The following is a 12,644-nucleotide window of genomic DNA, read 5'->3' as shown; positions in this document are numbered from 1 at the left end:
GGCTGTGCAAAATAAAAAATGTTTCTAATATAGTTATTTAGGCAAAAATGTAATGTATAAAGGCTGGAGTGACTGGATGTCTAACAACATAATAGCCAGAACACTACTTCCTGCTTTTCAGCTCTCTTGGTTTACACTGACTGGTTACCCTGGTTACCAGGCAGTAACCAATCAGAGACTTGAGGGGGGCCACATGGGTTATATCTGTTGCTTTTGAATCTGAGCTGAATGCTGAGGATCAATTGCAAACTCACTGAACAGATATGTACCATGTGCCCCCCCTTCAAGTCGCTGACTAACTCAGAGTTAGAGAGCTGAAAGCAGGAAGTAGTGTTCTGGCTATTATGTTACACATCCAGTCACTCCAGCCTTTATACATCACAATTTTACCTAACTAACTATATTAGAAACATTTCGGACAGCCTATCTATTTACACAGTTTTTATTTTCACACTGAACTGTTTAACGGTCACAGATCAAAGTCTTGCCATTGAGCACCTTGCTAATTTGTGCTTTAATTGTAGTGTTTATATTCCATTTTAATATCAATTTCATACAAACTTTGAATTAAAGTAATGATGTAACTATTCTTAAATTCTTAAAATGTTTTTCAAAGGGTGGTTCAAAAGTGAATTACTTTTGAACTACTGTATTATTTGCCCTTGTTATCTGCTTCTTTCTGACCTTCAAGTGGGCATCACTTACCCCAGAGGCCAAAAAAAATTACCTTTTGAGGTTACAATTTTATTGTTATTTTTTCCCTTATTTTTCTATTCTTTCTCTCTCGCATTTATCTTCCAATCTCTCTTTCAAACCACTGCCTGGTATATAGAGTAAATAAGACCCTAACAACCAGATAGCTGTAACTTGAGAGCTGCTGAACAAAATTCTACATAACTGAAAAACCACAATTTAATATGAAAACCAATTGCAAATTATCTCAGAATATCAATGCCTATGTAATAATAAAATTCATTTTAAGCTGAACTACCCCTTTAACATAATTATACTGTCAATTAGAGTACTGTATAACCCACTTATATTTCAGAACCTATTCCATCTTAGCCTTATACATTTTTGACTTACAGTATTAATATAATATAGTCATTTTCTTAGTTAACAGCTATGACATGCGCTGCAGGGAATCTGGACTTTGTTAATAATTGACATTAAATGTATAAAATTATGAACTAAAATATATTTTCAGTCTTGCTATTTTAGTCATGTGTTAAGTGGATAGTAGATACTTTTGTTTTTGACAAAATATTTAACAATTTCAAATATTTACCTTGATAGAATGTACAGAAGAACGTCAAACATGGTTGGACTTAGCTATCCATCTGCTGTTATTGCTGTTCTAAAGGTAAATGAACAAACATGTATGTAGTATTGTATGAATTTTTATATACACAAAAATAATTCTCACTAAATGCATAAAATTAATTTTTTTAAACCATACAAAAACATTTCTACACATTAAGATGTAAATTCTGCATACAAATGTTGTTCAGTTTATTCAAGTAAATCCTTTAGTATAAACAGTTTCTAATATTGCTATGATCTCATTTGAGTATGCTGGGTTAACCAAATGTTTTTGTTAGACCTACTATACAGAATATGATGTGCACCTTTAATTTAATAAACATGAGAGGAGGCAGTTCAGAAACTTCTTAGATTACCACCACATCTGAATTACTGTATCCTCCAACACTGCCTAAATTTCATGTTAGACTTAAAAGAAAACTATATCCCCAAACATGGGGTATCTATAAAAATATATTGCATAAAACAGCTCATATATCAAACCCTGCTTTATCTGAATAAAGCATTTTGATAAATACCTTTTTAGTAGTATGTGCTAATGGGTAATCCTAAAAAGAAAATTGCCATTTTAAGAACAAACGGCCACCCCCTGCGACCATACAATTCACACTGCACACAAATAAACCAAGGGCATACATTCAGGTCACATAAACCTTGTGAATTATATTTTGGGCTCCTCTACCAGCCCAAGGCAACCACAGCCCTTTAGCAGTAAAGATCTATGTCTCCAAAGCTGCCCCATTTAAGATGTAACCAGAACACTTCTGTCTTATCACTTTATATTGTTTTACACTACAAGTAATCACTTGCCCTAGAGACTATCTTGTTTCAAGTCTGTAATGAATGCAGGCCCATTCAACTCTTTCAAAGACTCCATTCACTTATGCTGCTCTACTCTATTAATCCCTCCATTGGCTTTCCACAGTTTCTAAAATAATAGTTTGAATATTACCCTTGTTAGCAGAGAGCTGATCTGAACTGCGTGTGCAGCTTCTCTGTAAGTGAGGACAGACACACCAATTTCTGTGTGAACAGTAACTTGGTTGCTTTATAGAACTCAGCATAAAGACTTCAATATAATATGTCTTCAACAGGAACTTTTCATAGAGATCATACACAGGAAGAGGAAGAAGAAAATCACACAGGGTTACAGGTCAAACATGACATCACATTGCTAAGCATCAATAGACCCTCCCTGCATTAAGTAACATGCACTGGAACAATCTCTGTCTGTTGTTTTCCAACAATCATTTGTCTTAAAAGGGTTCATGTGTACACTTCTGCCCTTGAATTGAAACTGTCACCTAACCTCACAGTTTTTAAACAAAATGTTAGTTCATTAATGAACGGTCTATATTCATGCTATCCTCAGAGTGACAGCTCCTCTTGAATACTGGTGCAATACACATGTATTTTAGGGGATTTTGTTCCACTTCTTACTGTGTACCACATACAGATAGTTGCATAATAACATGAACATAACATTCAAAATATAAGACACAAAACATTTTTTTACTATAGTATTCTTAAAGATGCAAATAAACAAAAAAAGAATGCTTAAAGATATGGGAATTCGATGTAATATCTATAGTATGGTACACAATATGGGGAAAATGTATTCCACAATTTTGCAAAGTGCATTGTGTTTGTCTAGGAAAGCATCTGACTGTTGAGTATATCATTTTTGACAGGCCACTCAAGTAATGAAATATGAATAAACTTTGAGACTACATAGAATTCACTAGAAAATTTGGACTTAAATATGCATATTAAATTGCAGAAACTCATTTCCTCTCATTTAAGCCATTCCATTTTAAATTTCTCTATATATGTAGTTTCTCTGTAAGCTTGAGCTAAAGCTCATTCATATCTGAGTCAATGGATTTATTATACAAACGACAATGTTTTTGCATTCTCTCTTAGGTCGTTTGTATTTAGTCAAGCCTATTATGCTGGAACTGTAGCATTTTTCCAGTTTGATTGAAATGACTGTTGGGAATTGGGACACGGCTGCTGATGGTTACTAAGCAGTGAGGGATACTTCCAATTTGAGATGTTATATCTTTAATGCACAGTTAGAAAACATGAGATTTAGCTATGCATGAATATATACAGGCTGGAGGCACACCATCATTTGTAGTCAGGAATGAATTAAGGCTGCCCTTAGGGTATAGGCTGCTGGTTAGTTGCACATCAATTTTTGTAGAGAAACTCTGTTATAACCCCTTCAGCCAGTTGTACACATTTACAAACATGCCTTGCCTGAAGTAATAATTACTGGGCTCTGCTTAATGCATAGGTTAGTCTTTTCATAGATTGTTGAAACAGAAGAATAAACAAGATGGTTAAAATGTATAACATGGTATCTATTTCATCCTGAGTCGAGTAAGGCATTATTAGCTTTACATAATACAAAGAAATTATGGAATGAAAACCCCTAGGTCCATAACACTTAGCATATAGAATAATAGCTAACTGAAAAAGCCTTTTTATGGTTGAAAGTTACAATGGAGATTGACTTTGCTTATATTTTAAAATTTGACAGTATGTAAGTGAAGTTCCATAACTGGAAGTAAGCACAGTTGTATAAATCAACATGATTAATATTGATTGATCGACTAAAAAAGGCGATCCACTTTAAGCAATTAGTTTATAGATGCATTAAGTAATAATACTTTTGTAAGTATTTCCATGCGTAATTTATTGTAGTATTACTGCAGAAATATAGCAAGCACACTGTGGGTTTGCAACAGCCAAGGCCTTGTGCCAAAAGCCAGGCAGATTATGTTACTTTGCGATTTTAAATAACATTTTTTCTGGGATTTTATGCAAAGTCAGCAGTAAGCGAATAGTGTGGTCAAAAGCAGAATAAATATATGAAATAGTGATTGTGAGACCAACTCATTTACTAAGCCTGTGCAAATGTGCCTAGCAATAAATAATTTAGTAGCTTGATCAATGCAAAGTGCAGATTCCTTACTGCACTCGGGCAAATGTAGCCAGGGCTAATAAATGTGCCCCATCGAGAGGCATCTGTATGATACCGTATCCTTCACAGGTTAAAACACCAACAGACCAGTAGAAGGCCAGACTTTTTCATTCTTGTGCAAAATGCTTTATTCTCTTTGTGGCCTTTGTTGCCTTACTCCTATGTGCCTTTTTGGTACAGTAGGGTGTTACAAAATTGATCATCTGAGATGGTCTCCAACATTTCCACATGCCACACATTCTTTTATATACATTCTAATTGGGTAATTGCCTATCCTTCTAATATAAATGTGTATTTTCCTAAATATATGCACATTATTAGGTTACATTTTTATGTTAATCGTTTTGCAGTGCAGTATTCACAGCTGTGTGACTTTCTTGCAGAATGTTGATAAATGGTCCTTTGATGTATTTGCACTAAATGACGCTAGTGGTGACCATGCACTTAAATTCATCTTTTATGAATTGCTCACCCGCTATGATTTGATCAATCGCTTTAAGGTAAGTTTGTTTATACTTTTTCATGCCTGAAATTGAGTTAACATTATTTCATTTGTATTTGAAATTCTATATCTGGTGATTTTTAGATTTTAGTGTGATTTGTATGCATTTGTATGCATTACTTGCATTTACTTGTATGATTTATATTTTCTGAACTGGTATCATAAAAAAACCCAAAATAAATAAGAACATAGTTACATTTTTTATCATAATCATGTCCTCTTTGCAGTACCTTGTAATTATATTTAAACACTAACCCACAGTTATTTTTTGCTAATCATAAACAACTTTTGGGCTCAAATAGAATGCAACAGAATTGTACAGTATGTACACGTTTTACCGATTTCAAAGTTTAACCATTGTAACGACCACAGCATGAAGAGCCCCTTCGTTTATGTGTATGCACGTGGGAGCATTAAATCATAGACATTGTGCTTATTACATTTCATGATTCACACAGTACCGTTTCCCATAAAGTCTATGAATAAAAAATAACTTGTTCTTGCAGTGTTGATATACTCTTCTTGCTTTTATAGACAGTATTGCATCTAGAAGATATTGACAAGTAGCAATATAGTATACATTGTATTTTGTATTTACCAATGCTTGTATCTCTAGAAATGTTATGCAGAAATCTTTAAGTAAACTCGGGTGAGCAGTTTGTTATATAAATTTTTTATATAAAATGACAATAATTAAATTACAAACGTCCTGGTCAATCTTGCTACAATACTAGTGATGTATTTCATGTCACAAGGGTCACATTCACGTATGTACCACAGCTTTTAATGTAATATTTTTTTTTGTTCCTTGGTATATATTATGTTCAAAATAGGATAACAGCAATAATTCTAATTATATATAGTAATTCAGTAGGTAGTAGATGATCACAGATTTTATTTGCTTTTCCCTGCTGAACACATTAGTAGTAAGCAATAATTACCATAGATCTCTGCAGCATGAATCTATCTACAGTATCTCAGTTTAATTTATCATCTGTTATAATGCATTACAATATAAGACTTAATATGAGGAATACATTTACTCTTCCTATTGGTGTACAAGTATTGGATCTATTATCTGGAAACCCTTTTTTAGAAATCTACAAAATATGGGAATGCCATGTTGCTATAATATAACAAACAGTTTTTACTTTTTACCAATTTGCTTTTTACATGTAATAATAAGACAGGTAAAAAAGCTAGCACAAAGTTGGTAGATTCAATTTTTTTGCTATTATTTTTTATGTTTTTTTAGTAGCCTTAAGGTATTATTGAATGATCCCATATCCAGAAAACTCCAATTCCCAATCTTAATGGATAATAGATCCCATACCTGTACTTAATTTTGATGTTTTTTGATATATGTGTTTTCTTGATTTTTAACATTAATGAATTGTCTCACTAAAAACTGTATTATGTGCAAGATGTATAACCCCTTTATGAATCAAAATGATTGGATGCTGTTGTACATAAGATTTTCAGGCATTTTAGTTTAGTGGTCCTGCTTATTTGTGTACAACAACATCTATGTAATTTATGTGTTTTCATTAAGAGGATTAACAGCTAGCAAATAATCCAGTTTGGGTTAATTTGCATGTACCAGCAGGTAAAGATATTTGGAGTCACTCTATCATACAGAACATATAGGAGAGATGCACGTGTCCATTTCTTGATTTGACTAGAAGAATTTAGATGAACCACCATTCTTCCAGTCTACGTCTCTGAAACCCTGAATTACTTAATTGAGGCTATCTGTGTAGCCTGCTCTTATGACCCGGCTACCCATGTAACCCTTTTACAGTAGTTCAGATCAGAACTCTGGACAGCGCAGCTCTGCCGAACAGTCTGTAAGATACCGTATGCAGCCTTTTCTCAGGAAGATCAGTTACCAGCTGAAGAAACCCAAATGGATGCATTGCAATTTTAAAAGTGGTGTCAAACTGTCAACACGATTTGCAATAATTTGCTGAGTTAGGAAATTGCCATAAAATTGATTAGTACAGAATACTGAACTGTTTTAATCCAGGCTATGTGATCTGTTTAGCTAAGATGTTAACAACACATTCTGCTAAACTGAAATGAGTTGTAAATTATGTTGATGTTTATTGTTGACAATGCCTATAAGAGTGCAGTTTATAAAGACAGTGGAGTGAAAATGGTACAGCAATTTTATACATATATTTTATTTTAAAAATGTGCCCTAAAAAAAGTATTTTTAACGACAGTATTTATACATAGGCCTACTTAGGTATAAAGGTTAGGTGATAATGTGCATTTATATTCTGGGAGAGAAAATAACATGTTATTTATAGTTTATACAGCTATTGCTTTTTCATACAGTATTTATAATCGCATAATTGATTGCCCTGTTGTGTAGATAGACAGACAGACAAATTGATAGATGATAGATAGATAGATAGATAGATAGATAGATAGATAGATAGATAGATGAAGAACCCACAAACATTTTCCAAAACTTTAACTTGAATCGTGCCTTATTAAATGATTAAGAACAAACATTCCAGAACAGATTTAACAACAGAACAGAGATGAAGGCAGATATTGATCTTCCCTGCAATAAACTAATTGAGCAGTTTATTCAAGTACAAATGAAGTACAGTGGGAATTAATCCATATAGCTAAGTGAAATGTGTATACAGAAAAATAAAAGTTGCTTGTATATGAGAGCATGTTTCCCAGAAAACAAGGCTACTATGTATAGAGAAGGTTTGGACATTGCAAATTAACCTGTACCTAAAAACAGAAAGCACAGCATTTATTGAAATATGCTGTATTTACATAATTAAACAATAGTCCATCAAATTAAACCCCCTTCAAATGACCCCCAGTGCATATACATAATGGTATGTAATGGTAGAGGCTGAGTTTAATATTGCTGTGGATATAATGCTTGTTCAAGAAATAATCTTCTTAACGGCATTAATATTGTCTGCCTGTCTGCACTACAGCTCCTTAATATCCTTCTTATTCGGACTTGGGTCCAAAACGACATATTCAGAGTAAGGCCTTACCTTATCTTTTAATCGCTTTTTTTGTAATGTAAGGTAATATTTTATTTGCCTTTGCAGCGACTGATTGACTAGAGTCACAGAGTTTGTGACTCAACACGTTACCATTAGGGGGCACATTTCGAAGTGAATTTTTGAATTTAAAAACTTCGAATTTCGCAGTCATTTTTGGGTACTTCGACCATCGAATAGGCCAAATTCAACTTCGATTCGAATTGAAAATTCTTTGAATGTTCAACATATTATAAAATCAAAGTTCTGTCTCTTTAAAAAACTTCGACACTTCGCGACCTTAAACCTGCCGAATTGCTATGTTAGCCTATGGGGACCTCCTAAAACCTATAGTCAACATTTGGCTAAGTTTTTAGAAGTCAAAGTTTTTTTTTTTGAAAATCGTTCGATTAAATTAAATTTCTACGATTGATCGAACGATTTTAATTCGATCAAAACAGCTAAATTTAAACAAAAAAAACTTTGACTATTGGATTTTTCAATTAGATGGTCGAATCTCGAAGTTTTAGCACTTCGAAATTCAACCCTTAGTAAATGTGTATAACTTGCATTCATATTATTTCTAACAAAGTTCATAACTTTGCACTTATCAACAATGAACCTTATTTGCCAGTTTGCTGCCCAGTTCTCCAATTTAGTCACATCTCTCTGGAATGCAGTAGAGAACTTATAATTTTGTACAATTTAGTATTGTCAGCAAAAACAGCGATAGTATTTACAATGTCAGCCTCAAGGTAATTAATAAACACGTTAAAGGACCAAGGGCAAACTAATAACACTGGTTATTTCCATTGACTATCATTCTTTGTAATCTATCCTTCAGGAAGTTCTCTTTGCAAGATGAAATATTATTTTCCAGGCCAATACTTAATTTAATCAGTGCCCTTCTCTATGGTATTGTATCATATGTTTTAGCAAAGTCTAAGTACTGTAGATCACATTCACTGCCACTCCACTGTTAATATTTCTAGTCATCTCCTCATGGAAGGAAATTGAATTTGTCTGGTAAGATCTATTGTGTGTAAAACTATTCTATCACAAACTCATAGGGACAGGTATGTCATAAATTAACATTAATGTTTTTTTTTCTCGATTTGAGAAAAACATGGTGAAAAATGCAGACATGAATATTTGCACAAGTATTTTCTGAAAGCTCGAATAGTAGGCAAATGCAAAAAGTTGCCAGAAAAGACTCAACAAGTAAAAGCTGGCAAGTTTGTATAGAAGTTAATAGGAATATTCTAAAAGAATGTTATTTATTTGCCCAGTTTAATAAAACATTTTTAATCTCATTGAAAATAAATTGAAGAATGAGATTCTCATCGGTAAGCAACTTTTTTCCTGTGAAAAACCACAAATGTGACTAATTCAAGGTTTACATAAATAAGCTACAATTTTAGATAAAGTCCTTCAAGTTTCTATGCTCATGTGTTTATTTTTGTGACCCTTAATATGTGTAAATTTGCCTCATAGTATTGTGATTTGAAATGTATTCCAGTATCTTATTTTTTATTACCCCCACCAAAAGCTTTCCTACCACCTATTCCAAAATAACAGGCCTATGATTTCAAGGCATTTTGAAAAGATGATCCTGAATTTGACTTTTCATAAAGGGGAAAATGTTTCCACTTTGAAGGAAAAAACAAGTTAATCTACCTTTTAAGTATGCATTAGGCAGGTCATGGTCTTTAGGACAGTACTGAAAAGTCTGCTTGTCCATGAACCCCCCCCAGTTAATCAGGTAGTCCTTTATTGGGTTTTAAATGACAGTCAAGATTTTAGGAACTATTGTCTCAGTTTACCTCTATTCCTTTGCCTAATCACATGTTCTCTATCACACCTCTGTCTTTGCACATCTCCTTACCTAGGAAGTCCTTCAAAGCACAATATTGTTGTACTGTTGCTCACTCCACTTAAGGTTAAGGCACTTGGGTCGTCACTGCTATTTGTACAGGTCATCAAATTGCCTGTCACCCATCTCAGATACCTTCCCACTAACAGAGGCAGGATAGGGAGTGTATCATTGCACTTATAAATATGTTCAATGCACATACATTTTCTGTATGTGCTAGGCATGAGCTAGACAAACCTTTATTGTTTTTTGCATTATTATGTGGTGTAACAACAATAAATTCATGTTCATTAGAATAGGAGAAATGTGAAAAAATAAAAACCCTTATATGAATTTAAAAAACATTTAAATGAAAGTTTTTAAATAAAAGACACACCGTACGAGCTATAATGAATGAGCTTTCTGATTAGATACAGTATGGTTTATCTTGTGGGTACTATGTACTTAATATTCATAAATTTTATTTTTGTAAAAAAGAAGGGGGGAGGGGCACTTCAGCTAAAAGCATGTATGCATTAAGCAACAAATTATACTTAATTACAGTCTTGTCAGATTTTTTTAAAAGAACATGGCAGTTAAATACACACAGTTAAATACACTATTTTCTTTTTGTACCTATGGTTATTTTATATATGATTTTTTTTGTGCCTGTAAAAATGATGGGGTAAATGTATTCTGTTTGCTTAACATTATGTTTGTGTGGTGATATTTAAGGCAAGAACTGGTAGGGTTAATGGGATGCTGCCCTGTTTTCCATGCATATTTTTTACTTAAGATAAACAACATGGGGAAAATACATGAATAAATTTATGTCTGATTCAGGACTCCTCCAGGTCTGTTAATTAGCTGGGTAAATGGGACCCAATAAAAAAATTACTTCATACTAAAAGTTAAGTTCAAGGTGAAGTACCCTTTTAAACAACAGAGTAATTGGGTAAAACTAAACTACATTTTTCAGGTGTCTTTCACGTTGAAGCTTTCTGAGACAAAAATACAGTAACCTCATACCAGAAAAAACAGAAAACCACATACCAGAGCAAACATAAAATGCTGTTGGATGAAAGTAACCTCATTTGGAGAGAAACACAAAGAAACCTACCTCCGTATGCTTAAATTAGGTTCAGTAATTTCAAAGCATTCTATTAGAGTGACTGGTGTCAAAGAAATAATTATGATCCAATTTTGTTTGAGTGACTTAGTTTGAAAACTTGCAATGTGATTGGCCCATCATGATTATTGACATTTCTAAAGACTTTACATGCATTTAAGCTAAGGCAACCTTACGGTAAATGCAGGCAGTGTGAGTAATACACAGTGCCTGAATAATTATTTTTATATACCATTCAGGAATCAGATTTTGACATGTTTTAATAATATCAGATTTGATCAGTTTTTATATAAGGTTGCCATAGGTTAATATTTATTTTAAATTGTGTGCTATCAAATATTAACAGTTTTGCCCATTATGGAAACTTTTTGGAGTGTTTTATTATCAGAAAGGGCTGATTAAAGAAATAGTAAATTATAATAGAGGACTGCTTTATGCATATTTGCTTTAACTTTTACGTGGGATTTTTATTCCCTAAAGGGAAAAGTAATTTTAGCAAAGGAAAGAAAACTGTAAAGGTCTGTAAACCTGATATACAGATAGCTAAATTATAGGAAGGTCATTTCCCCCAGAGTCCATTTTAAGCAAATAATTCATGTCATTCATTTTTTCTATTAAGTACCTTGTAGTTGATGAATCCATATTGGTGGCAACATAATCCTATTGGATTTATTTCATGATTAAATAATTTTTAGCAGACTTAAAGTATGGAGATCCAAATTACAAAAACATTCCTTCTGGATAATAGATCATACACTTGTAGGAAGTTGTACTTAATCCTAAACTAAATTTCATATATCCCTATTAGTGGCAAAATAATAATATTGGGTTTAATAAATGTGTTTTAGTAGACTCAGTATGGTGAGCCAAATTTGGAAAATATTGCTTATCCTGAAAACAGCAGGTCCCATGCATTCTGGATAACAGATCCCATATCTGTAATCCAAATTATAATGTCCTTTATCCCTAAAAGAGATAAGTCCTTCAGTCAAAGAGCTAATGTCCAAAGAAACCCTAGTAAACAACTACTGTATATTTACTTGCGTAGGAGGGTAGAGGTCTTGCTTACCTTTAATTCTTTGGTTTCCCCAGGATGATTCTTGGCCAGTAAGATTGGATAGAAAATCCCAAACAAAGTGTTATCCCCAGTCCAGCAATGTGTTAGGGTCTCTTCCATTCTTCCAAGATTAATAATTCCAAAGAGTCTTGCTTGAAGGCTAGATTGAGCCAGTAGAGCAGGGCCCTTGGCAGTTCAGTAATTGGCCATGGGATGTTACGTTTCCCCTACTATGAAAAGGTAAGCACACATGTGCTAGCTCTCTTTTGATCTACCTACTTGATGGAGGAGGTGGTGTGGTGCTGAAGGTCTGGAATAGATAAAGGTTAGGGTAATTAGTACAGCAGACAGAAGCTCCAACAAGGAGGCTTGTAAAGGTTACTACCCTGCTGTGTCAAAGCTGTCAGTATAAAGAGTAAAGTGGTTAGACTCAGGAAAAGAGATTCCTGAAGTAATACACCACTGTCAGTTTTGCCTAGCACTGGGAATTGTTCACCAAAGCAGTGAGTACTATTTCTGGGTGTTGTGAATTCTACAGCTGTTATACAACGGACTGAAAATGTATGAAGCATTTGCTAATTTGGGCTTGTAACATCAAAGTCAGTACCCACTGTTTCAAATTGTGAATCATATGTTCAACATGGCATCCAAAATAATCTGTTTATGGTGGAGCTATAGTGTTGTTAACCCTTGCTCCAGCAATAAATGAGGGACCACCTTAGAGACAAGAGTCTTATATAACATATGCTTTGGGAGTTACAGGGAGTTACTA

The 12,644-nt window shown here is 33.6% G+C and overlaps 1 protein-coding gene across 5 annotated transcripts in view; it reads left to right on the top strand.

The window, feature by feature from the left end:
* Positions 1 to 12,644, top strand: part of LOC108719003 (calcium/calmodulin-dependent 3',5'-cyclic nucleotide phosphodiesterase 1C) — a 433,183-nt gene that overhangs the window by 344,982 nt on the left and 75,557 nt on the right. For all 5 annotated transcript variants that reach the window (XM_041566132.1, XM_041566131.1, XM_018267587.2 and 2 more), the window contains 2 exons: positions 1,297 to 1,363; positions 4,696 to 4,812. In XM_041566132.1, the coding sequence (XP_041422066.1) occupies positions 1,297 to 1,363; positions 4,696 to 4,812 (184 nt within the window). The remainder of the gene's footprint in view (positions 1 to 1,296; positions 1,364 to 4,695; positions 4,813 to 12,644) is intronic.

This window comes from Xenopus laevis, chromosome 6L (genome assembly GCF_017654675.1).
Source record: "Xenopus laevis strain J_2021 chromosome 6L, Xenopus_laevis_v10.1, whole genome shotgun sequence".
Taxonomy (NCBI): domain Eukaryota; kingdom Metazoa; phylum Chordata; class Amphibia; order Anura; family Pipidae; genus Xenopus; species Xenopus laevis.
Note: the sequence above shows the minus strand (reverse complement) of the source record. Positions and strands in the feature narration are given on the sequence as shown.